A 19,727-nucleotide genomic window follows, 5' to 3' on the forward strand; every position below is an offset into this window, starting at 1 on the left:
AAGTTGAATTACTGAAATAAATGAACTTTTGCACCATATTCAAATTTTTTGAGTTTCACTTGTACATGTAGTTGCTGACAAAGCAATTAAAAATGGTTAATGTGAATAAGACAGATGGCAGGATTTAGAATGGAGAAACGTAAAGTTTAGAGCCGAACTGACGCCGAAATTATCTTTACAACCAGAAAACGTAGTTTTTTATTAATTTATAAAAATGAATCATTGTAATTTTATTACAATGATTAAATGTGAGCCAATACTCTCTAGCCATAAACAATGGTCTATGAGAATGAAATTTGGAAAGTGTCTCGATGTAATAAATGTACAGATATCCCCCTCCCCCATTTTCCATATAAAAAATAATAACAGCATACAGGTGGAGAAAATAATAACCAAAAAAATGTTCATTTCTTCAAGATTTCACCTCGTCAGTAATACTTCAGGAGACGGAAAACACAAATCTTACTAGTGCATCAAAATAAATTAAGTTAAATGATCGTGTAGACCAGCTACAAATAAAAAGACAGACATTTTTTAAATTAAATTAAATTAAAATCATATTTTACAGGATTTGCGATGGCGCTGTGGCCGGAAAGACTTCATACATCATCATACTTCATACACTAAAAAACGCAGGCCTGATCTTTAGAGCAACACGGGAACGGACACATCGAGGTTGGTGTGTAATACACACGTTCGGTTTGCCTTCGTTACAATCAGACCATGTTCATAGAGTTCACTTCGTTAAAGAAATCGAGCGTTTTTAGCACATTATCATCATACTGAACAGAAATTATGAAAAATAAAATAAAAAAGTACAGTAATAATGGATATTTCCCCCCCACTGACATTATGAAATTGGCCCAGAGTTTGAGGTCAACATGAAACACTGTTCACAACCCAATTTACTTTGAATATTTCTCTGTGAATCTTGATATGAAGAGAGAGAAGGGACAGGACTTGATTTTCCCCTTCAGGAATTGACATGAATGGTTCAAAATAATGCATTTAAACATAATCATGCACCATAAAACAAAGCAAAAAAGGGTAAATTATGACTTCATGTTGACCTAAAGTTTGTTTCCAGTGGCCTTTTGCTTTGTTCGTTCGCTTTCCTCGACTATACTGTAGTTTTATTATAGAATCACATCTTGCACGGCTCTGTTTAGTAAGCTGCAAGTATAGATGATAATAATTAAAAAGGAAAATAATAATACCATTCACAGTTTATTGGACATGCCGTGTGCTGTTCAGCAACACATCTGGAGGATCTGGCTGCGCTTACGGATGATGAACGAGGCTTTTTATCTAGGACTAGAACGTCTATATCTAAACACAGGGTAAATATGAATGCAACATTAATATATAGACATGCTGGAAGATGCAGAGTCCCCGTCATAAGGAAATGAAAACATATTTGCGAGGGAGAGTTTACACTGAGACACAGACTGTGTTCACACTGCAGTTTGATCAGAGAAGCGTTGTGGACACACGAGCCGCTCTTCCCTACAGGAGACTCTTCAGCGCTGTAAAGCATTGAACCTGAGCATTAAACCAGCAAAAAAAAGCATTTCTTTTCCTTTTTTACTGAAACGGTGTAAAAATAATGAACTCATATCTGGAAAAATAGAGGTCTTTTACAAAGCAGTTCATTCCCCGCCGGCCTCACTACTCTCGATCTGTCCAGCCCGCTAGACAGTCATCCTGAGACGTTATTGCTGACACACACTGAGCTCGCTTAAAGATCTCCGAACGGCACACTACACACACACAAACACCATCACAAACACACATACACATTAGTAAAGACGCTATTAGAGGGATATTTGAACCAAAAATGTGAATTCTGTCATCATTTACTCACCCTTATGTTGCTATAAACCTGTATGATGTTCTTGCAACAAACTTTACACTCTTAATAATAAAGGTTTTTTTGCAGCATTTTTGCACCTTTCAGTGAATATTTCTTAAAAAGTGCCCTATCATGCTCATGTTTGAGTATTACCCTTCAGCTGTTTGTGGATGTAAAAGGTCTGCAAAGTTTAGTACAGATAAATAAAGTTATTGTGTCCTAAAAGAACGAATCGATTCTGAGTCGTCTGTAATTCTAGGCTCACTTCCTAGGCTTGGTTTGTAGAGAATTACAAACATATATTCAAACGCGCATAACTATAGAATTTATTCTTGATGCGCACGTGAGCGCCATCAGTGTTTCTCACAGGTTTGCGTTTAAAGTCTGTGTAGAGAGAACGGTGTCGTGTTAGCGGCCTCTAATTTAATAACTAATGATCGTTGCGACGGAAGTGAATCAATCAAAACTAACTTTAGCTGGAAAATATCTTTATTCAAGAACCGCTATAAAGACAAAACAATCTGTTACCTTAAATTATACGTTTATCTCTGTAAAGCAGCTTTGAAACAATCTACATTGTTAAAAGCGCTATATAAATGAAGATGACTTGACTTCCTGTTACAAAACCTACATAACGCCAGTCTATGGTCTTCATTGGCTGCCCGCGAACCACGTCTACTTAGCTCCTCAAACGCTGTAGTTGTAACTGAGACTGGAAGAGTTTGGTTCGTGTTGTTCGTGTCAAGACGACGCTGTTTTCACACTTTGATTCACTTTTGATTCATCGGAAAAAACGATGCCATCATTACGGTTCAGATATGATAATAGACTTTTCGTTTTCGACACACGAGATAAGCGGTCGACCAATCACAACAGACTGGGTCATATGACCAATCAGAGCAGAGTAGACCAATCACAACAGACTGAGTCATCTGACCAATCAGAGCAGAGTAGACCAATCACAACAGACTGGGACATCTGACCAATCAGAGCAGAGTAGACCAATCACAACAGACTGGGACATCTGACCAATCAGAGCAGAGTAGACCAATCACAACAGACTGGAGCATCTGACCAATCAGAGCAGAGTAGACCAATCACAACAGACTGGGACATCTGACCAATCAGAGCAGAGTAGACCAATCACAACAGTCTGGACCATCTGACCAATCAGAGCAGAGTAGACCAATCACAACAGACTGGGACATCTGACCAATCAGAGCAGAGTAGACCAATCACAACAGACTGGACCATCTGACCATTCAGAGCAGAGTAGACCAATCACAACAGACTGGGACATCTGACCAATCAGAGCAGAGTAGCTCTCGGAAAGGAGGGGTTTAGAGAAATGAGATAAATACATGTAAGGATGCATGTAAACAGGAGACTCCGAACTAAATTAGGAACCTTTAAAACGGCATATTAGGGGCACTTTAAAAGAAAAATCTTTTTCTTAGAGTGAAGAACGTTTAAAAAAATCTAAGATAACCATTTTTCACAAAAAAGAACCTTTAGTGGAATCATGGTTCTTAATGGAACCATCAATGTCAAAAAAGAACTATTATTTTCGAGAGTGTATGAGTGTAAGAACAAGAGTCAGACAGGTTTGAAATGACATGAACTATAGTGTTATTTTTGGGGTAAAAGATCCCTAACTCAATCTAACGGGACACTGCATCTCCAGAACATCTACACCGTTGGTTTTCACGTCAAGTTAAAGATGCCGTAAAAACAGAAACTCTTTAGGATGAAGTCACACTTCCGCACACGGCAGGCGTCCTGCTCTCACCTGGCCGTCCACAAACACAGTCCTGAGATGAGGAAAAAGCTGCTCCGGGTTCTTTAAACACTGATTTGATCATTAAAGACGTCGTTCCAGTAGAGCAGTTTTTTTTTTTTTTACTTCCGTTTTGTCCGTAGAGGCGAGCAGCAGAAGCAGTCGTCTGATTGGCTGATCAAATGCCGACCAAGCAGGCATGCTGGGATTCATCCGTAAATCTTGGAAGTCAAAAGGGCAAAAGAAACACAAAATAAAAGCCATTGTTCCTGCTGGTGCTCAAATTAAAGTTACCCTGAAGGGCGTCACTTCTGTAAACTCAGGAAGTCGCAGGTTTCCAGAGGGACACGTCCCACTTTTCGACGTCCCATGTGTCTGTGGTCCCGTCGTGGAATGGATCCTCAAGCTACACACTTAACACTTTCGTTCACGTACCTACAGACATATATACACACATTCTTGCATGACCACACTCATCTTAACCTAGCTAACTAGCTAACTAACTAACTAACCTGGTATTGAGGTGCCTTGTTTTGAACACTCCAGCGCTAATACTCGGAATTTATGCTCTTTTTTTTTTTGTTGGAATTCCAGTTCCTGATTTTGTTTTGCATTTCCTCCGGCTCATAATAAAATAAACGATGCGTGTTACTCTAGCTACATGATCACTTCGGAGGAATCTGCCTGAGACGCTCAGAGAGAGAGGGAGAGGTGCATTATGGGAAGGGCTGGATAAATGGGCTAAGGGTCGAGGCTGTTTACAGCAGGCGTGGATTATTGCCGTGTTTTCCTCCGCAGGTTCACCAGGAAGAGGGAGCGCAGGGTGGCTTGTTCCTGATCGTGGCGTCGGAACACTCAGCATCCGAGGTATCGCAGTCGGACTCTCCGAAATGCAGCGGATTCTGAGGCAAGAGGGAAACAAACAGGAAGCGGTTCACATTTAGTCCAGTTTTACAGTAAGGGATTCAAACGTGGCTCAACCACGCTATTCTCTTGTCAAAAACACTAATGGTTATTCTTCAGAATATTGTCCTCTGGAGATTTTCAATTATGAAATTGTAATTATGATTGTGTGTTCAGATTAGCAAAGATTCGTGGATGAATTGTTTGTTTGAGTTGGTTCATTTAAACCTGGGAACTTTTTTGTCAGTGGAACATCTTTGACATAAAATATTTTCATATTTTAATCATCTAACAACTTATTTGAATGTTCACAGTTCTTTAATAATGGTTAATGGGCACATGATATGCAGTTAAACTAATACAATATTCAAGTTTATTTCGATTGTTTTTAATTTCAAAATTATTTATTTTACTTTATTTCATATTTTTAGTAATAGTTTTATGTTGATTACTTTTTATGCATTTATTCTAATACCAATTTAACTATTATATATCTTTATACAAAGCGTTTCATTTGGATTGTTTTAATTTTAAATTAAGTATTTATTTTATCAATCACCTTGTTTTAGTTTATTTAAAATATATTTTTAGTAATTGTTTTATTTTGATTTTTTTCATTTTAAAATTATGCGTTTACTTACATTTTTCAAATAAAATATATTTTTAGAAAGCATTTTATTTTGTTTTATTAAAACATTGTTTTATTGTATTTAAAATATTATAATATAAAATAAACAGTTTTTTCATTTTGTTATTTTATTTTGTATATATTTTAAAAAAATATATATATATATTAATTATTTCCAATGTTGCATATTTTTCAGTGATTGTTTTATTTTAATGGTTAGTATTTAAAAAATATTTAATTTTTCTTCTTTCAAATATGACTTTTTTTAGTAATTGTTTTATCAGGATTGTTTTATTTAAAAACGTTTAAGTACTTTTAATTTTTAAAATTTAAATTTTTTCTTTCCAATTTGACTTTTTTTCTGAATGAATGACTAGCGTAGCAGCAGTTCCCGGATTGTTGTATGGATGTAGAGCGTTCACCTCGTAGCTGTGCTCATCCGAACACAGTTTCCCCAGCGAGATCTGAGTCTTGACCCGGCGCACGGCGCACTCTTTATCCGACAGGCCGTCGGACTGCGTGGAGATGTCGATGGGGATCTCAGGAGTGTGTGACAGCAGCTCGTCCAGATGTTCCTCTTGACTGGCGCTGAGCGGGTCCAGCGGGCCGCTGTGAGAATGGTCACTGGTGTTGCCCTCCTCTCCGTCAGACACCGACAGGTTCTCCGAACTGAAGGTGGAGTACGACTTAAAGCTGCTCATACAGCGATGAGGACTGGAAGGAGACAACATGTGGTTACACTTTATTTACATAGCCCACTTTAGACATTCTACTGACTAGAAGTAACTTTGCAACTACATGTCAACTAACTCTCATTGGAGTATTAGTAGACTGTCAGGTTAGGGTTAGGGGAATAAGTTGACATGTAGTTGGCAAGTTATTTATAGTCAGTAGAATATCTGTTAGGGAATCGTCAAAATAAAGAGTTAGCAGATATTAAGCAGACAGTTTAATAATACTCTAATGAGAGTTAGTTGACATGTAGCTCCAAAGTTACTTCTAGTCAGGAGAATGGGCTTGCAAAATTTCTAAACCGCTGGTAGCCCTTCGGGCAGGCACTCGAAACTCGAGGTAGCCCGAAATTAATTTTACTAGCCCAAGTAAAAAGACAATTTTTAATGTAGAAAATTGGTTAGGAGTCAACAAAAACACAAATATCAAAAATTTGATATAAAATAATTAAATTAGAATCATCAATACAAATATGCATCTGGTTCTGAACTGAAATGTCAAGATATCAACTGAGGTGCGCTGATCCGTTGTTTTAAAGTCTGACAACGTTAAAGTGTTAATTTTCTGATGGAATAATTCACATATTGAAGTGTAGCAATAAATAATAATACCAGACTTTGTCTGGTCAAAAAAGTAAATGGTGCTGTAATTATTTTATGCGGTTTATATATGATGGTTAAGTCACCTTTATTTATGCAGCGCTTGTTGTTACCATACAGATTTGTGTGTTTAAAGCAGCTTTACAGTGATAGTGTGTTAGCACATGGATTCAAACATTCTGACATGCAAAGTAAAGCATTCATGTGAAAGTTGAGCTTTCATTTGTATTGATCATTCATGTGCGTTTCTCTTAAAACAGGCACGGAGATTCATGAGAAATAAATCAGCATGATCAAAAACTTGCGGTCATATTTTTCCTTAAAAATAACTACCGGTAGTCAATAATGTGAATAAAGTGAGGAATTTGATTACACTATTGTAGATAGCCCAGATAGGAAAACACAATAGTCCCGGGATTAGCGAAATAAAGTGTTACCCAACATTTGGATTAGGATTTATGTTTGTATGAAAAGGGGGAAAAAATGATTTCCTTTTCCTTTAATCCTCCTCCGTCTGGCTTCTGCTGCTCTGAGCAAGGCCTGAGCGGTGTGTTTCCAGCACTTCTTGTGTTGTTTTTGCCTCTTCACGATGACTTGCTTGCTTTAGTCCTCATGTGTAAGTCGCTTAGGACAAAGTTGTCTGCTAAATGTAAATGTATGTTGAACTGGAGATGTACGTTTCATTACTGGTTATAGTTATCAAGCACATCATTGCACTTTATATGATAAAGCGGAGTTGCCATCTTTGTCCTGTATACTTAAAGTTTTAATTGGTATTGTTTTATTTATTTATAAGTCTTTTTGTGGTCTAATTGTATTCTAATACAAATGTTTGCTACAATCTTCGTTCTAATGATTTGTTATATCTTAAAAGTTCCAGCTAGGGGGAAAAAAGGCTTTAAATATAACGCTTCTTCTGCTCAGAATAATTTACAAAACATCTTAAAGCTGACTCTGCTTCCATCACTAAACGAGTTTTAACAGATTGTGTGTTTTATCCTTTGGTAAATTGCTGTTGTGAAACTTGATTATGTTTTTCTGTGTATGGTCAGGTCACTCTCGTCGTAAAAGAGTTTTTAATCTCAATGAGTTTTTAACCTGGTTAAATAAAGAATAAATTAAGTATCTAAATAAAACTCACCACCTTTAAAGATATGGATTATAATTGAAGTCTACAGATGCACATATCTAATGTGTAATAAAAGAAACAATTAAAAGTGTTATGCATGTTATAAAAAGCCAATAGGCCCAAATTAAAAAAAATTCAGCTGTACATGAAAAAGCAGTTTCTGCCTTACGTGACATTTTAACTTGATGAATCCTGACATTATACAGGCTAATGGCTACAGAAACACACAGATTTAAATAGAGAAATCCTTTTCTGAATCCCTTTCATGAGAGAAAATCCACAGCCCAAAGAGTGAATATTAATTATTGATCATCATCAGAGCAAACTCACCGTTGTCTACGTGGAAAATCCACTTCACTGTCAACCTCTCCCTCCTCTTCCTCAGACGACTCGTCTCCCGCCTGACGGACACATGCAAACAATCACATGTTAAATCCAGCACTCACACACTCACTCACTCACTCACTCACTCACTCACTCACTCACTCACTCACTCACTCACTCACTCACTCACTCACTCACTCACTCACTCACTCACTCACTCACTCACTCACTCACTCACTCACTCACTCACTCACTCACTCACTCACTCACTCACTCACTCACACACACACTCACACACTCACACACTCACACACTCACACTCACACACTCACACACTCACACACTCACACACTCACTCACACACTCACTCACACACTCACACACTCACACACTCACACACTCCCCACAAAAAAATATGACGCAGCATAACTGTTTTTAACATTGACAATAATAAGAAATGTTTCTGGAGCAGCGAATTAGCATTTTAGAATGATTTAAATAAAGATCTTAAGATTTTAAGAAAACAATTTAAGAACTAACGAATATGATTTAACTTTTTTATTTATTTAAATTTTTATTTTTTCATTTATTTAACAACCAGTCAACATTTTTTGAAAGTCTCTTCTGCTCACCAAGGCTGCATTTATTCAGTCAAATATACAGTAAAAATAGTGAAATATTACTACAATTTATTATTACAGTTTTCTATGTGAATATATTGTTAAAACATAATTTATTCCTGTGATCAAAGCTGAATTTTCAGCATCATTACTCCAGTCTTCAGTGTCACATGATCCTTCAGAAATCAGTATAATATGATGATCTGATGCTCAAGAAACATTTATGATTATCATCAATGTTGAAAACATTTGTGCTGCTTCATATTTTTATGGAAAACATTCATTGTTTTCAGGATTCTTTGATGAATATATACAGTAGTCAACATTTGAAATGTATCAAAAAAGTTTTGCAACAGGTATTGTTCAAAATTCATGTATAAATTTGATGAAAGGTTTTGATAAACTTCAAATGTTGACTATTATAGTTCAACAAATAGAAATCGTTTTGTAAGATTATAAAGTCACGTACCTTTCTGAGAGGTCTGAGCGTGTGCAGTGAGCTTCCCTGCTCCGGCTTCTTCCCCTGAGCGTCCCCCTCCAGCGTGTCCTTGTCAGCGCGTGGCGTCCCCTCACTGGTGCTCAGCAGAGAGTAGTGTGGGAGCTGTGGGTGACTGGGAGCGGACGGCGTCTCCTGGCAGTGTGTGCAGCCGGGGAACGGGTGAGCCTGACAGCAGGGGCACAGCGGCTCGGGACCGGAGCTCACGAACGGAGGAATGGAGGATCTGCGGTGCGCCGCGTCCACCGCGGTGGAAATGAGATCAGGACTGGAGCCGGACAGCCTCCGCTGGAGATGATCTGTCTGAGGGCTTCGGAGAGCAGCAGCTGGGCCGAAGTAGCGCAGGTTATTGGCACACGTTGCCACTGCGATCGCACGGTTCTGGACCGGCATGAGCGGACCCTCGGGTGGAGGATGATGATGGTGAAGATGATGATGGTAACTTTGCTCTTGTAGGGGTTGCTGTTCTTCTGAAGGGACTGAGTTGGGCTTCAGCGAACCGAGGAAATCATTGTGGCTGCCTTTGCTGTTGGCTCTTCGGTGCCGGGGTTTACTGCGGTACCGGGTCTTCCCAGGCGGGGTGGACACTTTTGGGCTTCCTGACAGTGGGGACGGAGCCGGAAGAGGCTCGACGCTGGGAATGCCATCGGAGCGCAGCAGATCCGGTCTGCAGGAGATCACATGCACGAGGTTAATGAGCGCATGGAGAATTCATGACTGATACTATCATTTGGCACAGTATGGCTGACTTTAACTGCTAATTATCCAACCGTGTTTGCATATTCACGGAAAAGTATCACAAAAAGAATTATTTTTTTCATTTGTAAAATGTTTTTTTTTACGCTTGTCACGAAAAACGTGATATCGCTTAAACCATTTCTGACAGTCAAACCACTTTGTGTTTTATATTAACTGCTTTAATTTTGAAATATTTTTTATTATTATTCATTTTAATTACCGTTAAAAACATTTGCATGTTTACAGTTCTCTAAAGTTGGGTAATGTTCACATGACATTAAAGTTTTCATTTATTTTTATTAATTATGAGCTTTTCATTTTAAGATGATTATTTTTCATAAAAAACATTTATATTATTTTAATTATTGTTTTTTCAATTAATTTATTTTTAGAAATTATTCACTTATTCATTATTCACTCATAAACATGTTTAATTTCTATATATTTTTTGTTTTGTTTACTATATTTTTATTATTATTGGTATTTATTATTTTTAATAAATTATGTATTTTAATAACTTTATTTATTTAATTTTAAATGAATTATTTAATTATTTATAATTAATATTATTTTTGAAATAATTTAATATTTTATTACTTTATTAAATTAATTATTTGCTTTTCATCAACTCACAAACCCCCTGCAGTTCCCTCATGAACCCCCAGGGGTCGTGAACCCCACTGTATGGAATCGCTAGCTAATCTGATATAAACACAACACACAGCACACAAGCCCATGCGTCAGGGATCCTCACCTCTTGGGCGGCTGTGTCCCAGGCTTATGGTTCATGCCACTCTTTTTCTTGATGAGCTTCTCGACAGCGTTGGGTCGCACAATGGGCCGGACCAGTTGCCGCTTGTACGAGCCGGGGTGCTTCTTCTCCACCGCCTGCTCCCTCCTGCAGGAACACATGGGGAACGTTCATGATCAGTGTGTGCTCGTTCAGTGGAAATGTGGGTCATGGAAATTCTGGCATGAACTGCACGAGCCGGGTCGAGGTTTAAGCAGATTAGATTTAATTACAGTTTCAGCGTTCAGGCACAGACGGGGTTAGAGTTCAGAGTCATTACAGCCTCTCATGAGTCATTTCAGAGAGAGGAGAGAGAGAGAGAGGAGAGAGAGAGAGAGGAGAGAGAGGAGAGAGGAGAGAGGAGAGAGAGAGAGAGAGAGAGAGAGAGAGAGAGAGAGAGAGAGAGAGAGAGAGAGAGAGAGAGAGAGAGAGAGAGAGAGAGAGAGAGAGAGAGAGAGAGAAAGAGAAAGAAAGAGAAAGAGAGAGCGAGAGAGAGAGAGAGAGAGAAAGAGAAAGAGAAAGAGAAAGAGAGAGCGAGAGAGAGAGAGAGAGAGAGAGAGAGAGAGAGAGAGAGAGAGAGTTTACTATCATACGACTGCGGTATACAGATTGCTTGCTTACATTGCAAAGTACGCACAGTTTCTGTATGCCTGCAATATTCACTTGAATCTACTGTATTTGTTAAAAAGAACAGATCACACAGAGTGCAGTATTGTATCCCACAATGCAATGTGCACAGCCTGACTTCCATTTCCAGTGTGATGAATGAAGTAAGGAATAATTGACGACCGCATTACCACCACGGGTGTCCATTATTTTTCTAATAATTCAACGGCCTGGAGTCAATTATTCCGCTTATACTACAGTTACCACACCTCGAGATATTGTTCAGATGATGCATTTCAAGACGTTTGTAAAGTTTTTGTCATTAAAACGCTCTTGTATGTAGGACTAATTCCTTGCGCATCTAAACCATTCTCCGAGTAATTCTAGCAATTACTAGGATAAAAACACACATTCATTATGGCAACTAGTTTCTTGATCCTTGTTTCATGAACATTTTAAGATTTTTAAACTTAAAAAATGCATTAGAGCTTGATTCATTACTGCAAATTAGTTCAAAGAATCAATTCAAAATGATTCAATTCAGAGATTTGTTTAAATCACTCAAATATAAAAAAACAGCATTTTTCATGCATTAACGGTTTTTTTAGTCAATAGGTAAATATTGCTGTTTATGACTGTGTATTGTTATATTGGTGCATAAAAATGAATAAATATAAGAGTTCCTTGTGTTCACTTAGCGAAAACATGCCTTGATTGTTTGATCCAGACTTATACTGTGAGGAGTTATTGACCGAACAAGAAACTTGAGGACTCACTTGAGCAGCTCTTTCTCGCGCACCTCCAGCTGCAGCATGATCGCGCTCAGCTCCATGTACAGGTTATTGGCCCGCTCCAGTTTCCTCTCATAATGCTCTCGGATGTCCAGAGCATGTCTGAAAGACACAGAGACGACAGTGAGAATGGAGATACACACACACACACAAAGAGACAGATAGACAGACAGACGATAGACAGACGATAGACAGACAGACACACAGACACACAGACAGACACACAGACAGACACACAGACAGACACACAGACAGACACACACACAGACAGACACACACACAGACACACACACACACACACAGACAGACACACAGACAGACACACACACAGACAGACACACAGACAGACACACACACATACAGACAGACGACAGACACAGACAGACAGACGACAGACAGACACAGACAGTCACACACACACACACACACACACACACACAGTCAGACAGACAGACAGACGACAGACAGAGACAGTCAGACAGACACAGACAGAGAGACACACACACACACACACACACACACACACACACACACACACACACACACACACACACACACACACACACACACACACACACACACACACACACACACACACACACACACACACACACACACACACACACACACACACACACACACACACACACACACACACACACACACACACTAGACACACAGACACACAGACAGACACAGACAGACAGACAGACACACACACACACAGACAGACACACACACGGTCTCACTGACCGCAGCTCGTCTCTTCTGCGCCGGATGAGCTCTTCGTCGAGGCGATGGATGCATGTTCCTTCACTCTTGATCTTCTCGAAATGCTTCTTCACCTCTTCTCTCCAATTCGCCTGTCACAGACGAAACTAACTTTAGCTGGACAATAACTTTATTCTAGAGCTGCTGTAAAGCCAAAGCAATCTCTGTTACTTTCATTTCCTATCATCACTGTAAAGCTGCTTTGAAACACTCTATATTGTTAAAAGCGCTGTATAAATGAAGGTGACTTGACAGTGTTATTGTTAACTAAAACAAATTATTTTCAGGCATTGAAATTAAGCTAAAATAAAATATAAATATTAGATGACAAACTTAAAATGAAAAAAAAAATTAGAATGCGAAATTCTGACTTGGCAACGAACTAAAATAAAATAACACCGTGTCCTAACTACACGCGACGCGATAAAATTCCAGCGACAGCAAGTGTGTCTGTCCACACTAGACGCGACGCGACTGTGAGACGGCACACGTCAATCAAAAAATCACAGCCATTCAGAACAGCGTGTGGGCGGAGTCTCTCTGTGAAAGCGCACTGCTGGCCCGCACTCGCATTGGAAATGGGTAAGGACATAATCAAATCAAGAAATAACATTATTAAAAATCAAAACATTAACAAAATATACTTATTGACTAATTTTGTTATGAAGTACAGTTGTATGTTTGCATAGAATTCAGTTTGAACGCTATATTATATGCTTTCAAAATCTGAGGTAAATTATCCATTATCGCTTGTGGCACGGTGACCTATTTTTAACTAAAAATAAATAATGTGTACTCATAACCAGTGTAATTTCTTCATATGACAATCAGTTTATTCAATGAGATCTCTGTGTGGGCGGATCTGTCAGCCGCGATGTCGCAGAAATAGGAACCGTTTCTAAATTAGAAACTTCGCGTGTCGCCGTCGCGTCTGGTTAGGACAAAAACTCTGATTAACATGGAAAAGATACCTTTTATCGCGTGTCGCGGCGTCGCGTCGCGTGTAGTTAGGACACGGTGTAAGTCAGAAGTAAAAAAAAACACTACAACTGAAATATAAATAAATTAAAGCGAAATAAAATGATTTAAAAAACGAAAACTAATAAATATGAAGAAAACGCATATCAAACTAAAATGAATTGAAAACAGAAAATATAGAAATAAAAGATGATTCAAAACAATAAATACTATAACAGTATAAAATACAGGTAAAGGAATATCATGCAAAAGTTCATTTATTTCAGTAATTCAACTTAAAAGGTGAAACTAATATATTATATAGACTCATTACATGCAAAGTGAGATATTTCAAGTCTTTATTTGTTATAATTTTGATGATTATGGCTTACAGCTTATGAAAACCCCAAATTCAAAATTAGAATATTGTGAAAAGGTTTTCATAAGCCATAATCATCAAAATTATAACAAATAAAGGCTTGAAATATCTCACTTTGCATGTAATGAGTCTATATAATATATTAGTTTCACCTTTTAAGTTGAATTACTGAAATAAATTAACTTTTGCACCATTCAATTTTTTCCAGTTTCACCCGTATATTGGGTCACAGACACACACATACACATTCACTCTAAAGAACTGCTTTTTATGATTCCCTTCCATAATGTTTTTTTTTTAATAACTCTTAGTACTTTTAGTAGAAGAATCAAACCAGAAACTCATGAGTCTGTGAGAGTATTTTTGACTGATTCATTACAAAGAACTGACTCGAGAGTCATCCGTTCATGAATCACACAACCATTTTCACACTGCATGTTTGTCATTGCAACCAATTTGCTAATTTAGTTCTGAATCAAAGAACAATTAGAGAATTAAGAAACCGTTGATTTACTGCTTCTCTATTCCTGAAGACTGGAGTGACGCCTCTGGATGACACAGTGACTCGCTCTAGACGGACTACTGTATGAAGACATGAAGATCTCCTCACCTGAGATTTGAAGTATGTCTCCTGTGGCGTCCCGAGCAGATCAGCGGAGGCGATATCTAGATGGAGAAGGATCTGCCTGAAGGACGGCCGGTTTCTGGGTTTGCCCTGCCTGCGGGTACAACAACAACAACAACATCTCAAACAACCAATACAACCATGTTTTACAGAACACTCGCAAATACTTGGTTCTGATTGGTCAATCACAGCAAGTCCAGAACAATCTCTCAAACACCCGAGCAAGAGAGACTGAGACTTCAACTATTTCAAACTTTTTTTTTTTTTGAAATCTAGTTTTAAAGGGGTGATGAACTGAGAAATAAAATTTTCCTTGAACTTTTGACATATAAGAGGTCATCATACTAGAAGAATATCCTGTACGTTTCAGAGCTGAAAACTTCCTTGTTAGTCCAATAAAAGCTTTTATTGACAGCAGGCACAGCGAACGACAGGTTTTTCAGTGTGCATGAAAGTTTAGCCCCGCCCACTGACTTGCACATTACATGAAACTCATTATAATATGCAAAACTGTTATCCAATCACAGCAGTGGGCGTTTACTTCCAAGTCTTCAATGCGGCACACCCATAAAAACCGAGCGCTTCAGGAGCTAGGCTCAAAACCAGGGTAGAAAATAGCCTATTACTTATTAATTTAGATGTTTTTTAGATGCAGCAGCCGCAGAGATGAAGGGATTTACAGGTGAAACTCGAAATATTTGAATATTGTGCAAAAGTTCATTTATTTCAGTAATTCAACTTAAAATGTGAAACTAATATATTATATAGACTCATTACATGCAAAGTGAGATATTTCAAGCCTTTATTTGTTATAATTTTGATGATTATGGCTTACAGCTTATGAAAACCTTTTCACAATATTCTAATTTTGAATTTGGGGTTTTAATAAGCTGTAAGCCATAATCATCAAAATTATAACAAATAAAGGCTTGAAATATCTCACTTTGCATGTAATGAGTCTATATAAAATATTAGTTTCACCTTTTAAGTTGAATTACTGAACACCTGTATGTCCTGTAGATGATGTGGAGTCTCACCAGGTCTGTTTCATTAGGATCTTGAATCCGTCGGGACACGTGGACGGCACAGGCAGATGGAGGCTGTTACTCCCCACACCCCAGATAATGGCGGAGGAGTCCACGTCTTTATAGGGGATCTCACCGGTCAGCAGCTCCCATAACACCACACCAAACGACCTGCACACACACAGGTACACACACTCAGGTACACACACTCTACTGTTCTGAAGTCTGGGATCGGAATTGTAATGTTTTTTTTAAAGAAGTCTCCTCTGCTCATCAAGGCTGCATTTATTTTATTAATAATACAGTAAAGTTGTGAAATATTATTATAATTTCAAATAACTTTTCCATGTGTAATATATTTTAAAGTGTAATTTATTCCTGTGATCAAAGCTGAATTTTCAGCATCATTACTCCAGTCTTCAGTGTCACATGATCCTTCAGAAATCAGTAATATGATGCTTTGCTGCTCAGGAAGCATTTCTTGTAATCATCAATGTTGAAAACAGTTGAACTTCTTCATATTTGTACTTTTTTTAATTTTTTATTCTGAAAACAGCATTTATTTTAAATATAATCTTTTGTAACATTATAAATGTCTTTACAGTCACTTTTGATCAATTGAATACATCCTTGCTGAATAAAAGTATTAATTTCTTTAAAAAATAAAAAATGTATGCAGTGTATTAGAGCACGATTCTGGATAAATTAAAAATCTTTTTTTGTTTGTTTCAAATAGAGATCACTATATTATCACGAGTCTGAACAGACAACTAAGTAATTTACTAGAGGTTCTGACAAAATGTTAATTGCTGCAGTCTATTTTAAAATATTTAATTCACTTGAAATATATATATTTTTTAAATCGATTGAATGAATGATTCAATGACTCACTCAAAGATCTCACTTGTTTTATTACTGGATGAATCAGTGTTTTTGAACGAATCTCTTTAATGAATGATTCAATGACAAATAAAAAATTGAACAGTCACCTGTCGCCACCTACTGGTGTAACGATGTAATTGATCCAATCATTTTTTGAAGCCCCAAGTAACTTTCAAAAGGTGATTTACTGTATTTTGATCACAACCGTAGACATCAGTGTTTATATCCATATTATAAACCTTTATTCCAGTACTTCTGTAATTATTTAAATAGTTGTAACACAGAAATAACAACAGGCCTACTGTGATGTTGAAAAGATCATATCTACACATGACGGCAGCACGAGCACAGATCCGAATGTTTCGGTGTGATTTTCAAAAGTTTAATAGACACAGGCGAATCCCTGTCATTTAGGAATAAGATTGCGAGGGTGTTTGAATCGAGAATGTGATCTTTTAGCAATTAATCGTGCAGCTCTACAGTGTATATATAGCATACAAGACTCTTAAATCACTCTCAAACATGTGTGAATGTCACTGCATTAGTTCCCACTCACCAGATGTCTACTTTCTCCGACACCGGTTCATTCCGGATCACTTCAGGAGCCATCCAGGCGACCGTACCCGCAAAGGACATCTTCGTACTCTTGTCACTGAGCTCTTTAGATGTTCCAAAGTCGGAGATCTTCACGCCGTCATTTTGAGTGACAAGCACACTGCAAAAGAAAACACACACACACACTCATAGATAAGGTGGAAAATGTTGCACACATACACATTAAATCTATGGATGGGAATCATTAAAAATTCAACAGTTCTGGTTATAATGCAACAATTCATATTTTCTTAAAGGTTTTATTAGCAACTCTTTTAGTACTTTTGAAGAATCAAACCAGTAACTAACGAGTCTGAGACTGATTTGTCTTTTTTGACCAATTCATTATAAAGAATGAAAGAGTCTTTTCTGCTGCTCACCAAAGCTGCATTTATTTGTTCAAAAATAAAGTAAACGCAGCAATATTGTGAAATATTACAATTTAAAATAATCTTTCTATTTGAATATATTTTATTTCTGAAGGATCATGTGCCACGGAAGACTGGAGTAATGATGCTGAAAATTCAGCTTTACTGTACATAACAGTAATCAATTCCATTTTAAACTATTACATATAAACCAGCTATTTTAAATTGTAATAATATTTCACTGTTATTGAATTTTCTATAAAATAAAATGCAGCATTCTTACAAAATATATTTGTTTAATTATTTCAAACTTTTGAATGGTAGTGTATACTTATTATTAAAATGAATAATTAAGTAATTTATATCATATTTTTTATTTCTAACTAGTTCAATAAAATAAGTAAATAGTCAAATAAATTCAATAGTTTTGGTACCAAATTGTGAAATTGTACTGGTATTGGCTCCAAATATTGAGAAGTTGGTATTGTGACACTCTGATCAATGGTGCTTGATTGAACCGAGCTGTAGAGACTCACTTTGGTGACTTGAGGTCTCTGTGGATGATCTTGTGGAGGTGCAGGTAGTTCATGCCACTGGCGATCCCTGAAGCCCAGTCCACCAGCAGTCGTGGAGAGATCTTACGACCGGCCCTGAGAACCTCGTACAGCTGCCCTTGTGCACAGTACTCCATGATGATGCAGTAACACGGGGCCTGCGTGCACACACCCCTGAGAGACGACACCACAGCAAGCTTTAGTGTCAAACACACCGAGACATTCAGGGGAGGGATGCACGGAAATATTCTTCAGAACCAAGTTAAGAATTTTTTTTAGATCAACTTTAAGAAGTTCCTAAAGGCACATTCACACCAAGAACAATAACTATAAAGATAACGATATTATCTTTATATTAAGTATATTAGCGTCCACACCAGCTTTATTAACGTTTAATGTGTTCTGATGCTTTAATGCTCAAGCTCTTTAAGGCGAGACACTACAGGTGAATAGGGTAATCTTTTTAACTAGCAGATATCACCATGAAACTTTCCCAGTTGATTACCTACATTAGGATGAGAAAAAAATGTATTACAAGCTTTCTGTAATTGAATGTTTAAATATGCAAATTAGGCATTATCTAATTAAAAATGCGCTAATTTGCCTATATTTTAAAAAACGAAATCTCAGAATTGGATAAAGCCAGGTTCAAAATTCTTTTTTCATTGTGTTCACATATTAGATGGAAAACAATTACAGAGGGATTTATGGATATCTACTTTTGTTATCCTGTAAATCAGAATATACTGTCAATAGCCTTAAAAATGTATTTTCGTCATGTTTTTTGGAATAAAATGGTATATAAATCAGGCTAAGAATAATATATTTACAAATCCCTCTGTAATTGTCTTCATAATATAACTAGGTACAAGACTGGAAAGTTTGGTGTGTATAGGTGCTACTGAAGAGGAGATTTTGGACTTGGAGTATGAGAGAAAAGTCATTTTGAGAAAAAGGCATTTAAAGATTTGTAATGTAAAAAAAATCATACTTTTTTAGTGGAAACAACTATTTACTGACACAATATCTCATCAAATCATTAGCAACAACAATACAAACCACCTAAATCACATCAAAACTTATAACCACAGCATTTATGGCCTTCAACTGAACATCTAAATATCAGAGCGCGTCACGTGATGCATCTGAACCAATCACGCTGTCAGAAATTGACATCAGCTAAAATGAGATCACATTTTACTTTCACGATTGGTTGCTGATTAAAAGGAAATGAGCATATTTGGATCCAACAGCATTGTACAGAAGAGAGAGAGCTTTCCAGACATGTGCGTGATTAAAGGAAGAACACAGAGATCGCGGAGCAGCGCGTTGATTAAGAACGCCAACTTTTGTTGAATTTCAGAGAAATCTACAGACGCAAATAGACAAAGTGTAGTAAAATAAAGACCTAAATGTGTATTTTGGACTTTTTTTTCACCACAAGTCTGAAAGAAGACATCTTACTGAAGACAAATATCCCAAAATCTCAAAATTGACCAGTGAAAAAAAAACGATGTTTTTGCCTGCCGTGTCTCGCCTTAAAGCAAGATGGATTTTGATTGGTTGTAAATGTTTTTAATCGATCAT

At 37.3% G+C, this 19,727-nt stretch overlaps 1 protein-coding gene across 3 annotated transcripts in view; it reads right to left on the bottom strand.

The window, feature by feature from the left end:
- Positions 1-1,935: 1,935 nt before the first annotated feature.
- Positions 1,936-19,727, bottom strand: part of map3k13 (mitogen-activated protein kinase kinase kinase 13) — a 56,659-nt gene continuing 38,867 nt past the window's right edge. For all 3 annotated transcript variants that reach the window (XM_079618379.1, XM_079618378.1, XM_079618380.1), the window contains 11 exons: positions 18,123-18,314; positions 17,181-17,339; positions 15,755-15,913; positions 14,703-14,811; positions 12,739-12,848; positions 11,971-12,087; positions 10,553-10,696; positions 9,034-9,727; positions 7,951-8,021; positions 5,583-5,874; positions 1,936-4,531 (listed from right to left, as the gene is read on the bottom strand). In XM_079618379.1, coding sequence (XP_079474505.1) covers positions 4,430-4,531; positions 5,583-5,874; positions 7,951-8,021; positions 9,034-9,727; positions 10,553-10,696; positions 11,971-12,087; positions 12,739-12,848; positions 14,703-14,811; positions 15,755-15,913; positions 17,181-17,339; positions 18,123-18,314 — 2,149 coding nt within the window. In that variant the 3' untranslated portion in view covers positions 1,936-4,429. The remainder of the gene's footprint in view (positions 4,532-5,582; positions 5,875-7,950; positions 8,022-9,033; positions 9,728-10,552; positions 10,697-11,970; positions 12,088-12,738; positions 12,849-14,702; positions 14,812-15,754; positions 15,914-17,180; positions 17,340-18,122; positions 18,315-19,727) is intronic.

This window comes from Phoxinus phoxinus (assembly GCF_949152265.1).
Source record: "Phoxinus phoxinus genome assembly, chromosome: 7".
Lineage (NCBI taxonomy): Eukaryota > Metazoa > Chordata > Actinopteri > Cypriniformes > Leuciscidae > Phoxinus > Phoxinus phoxinus.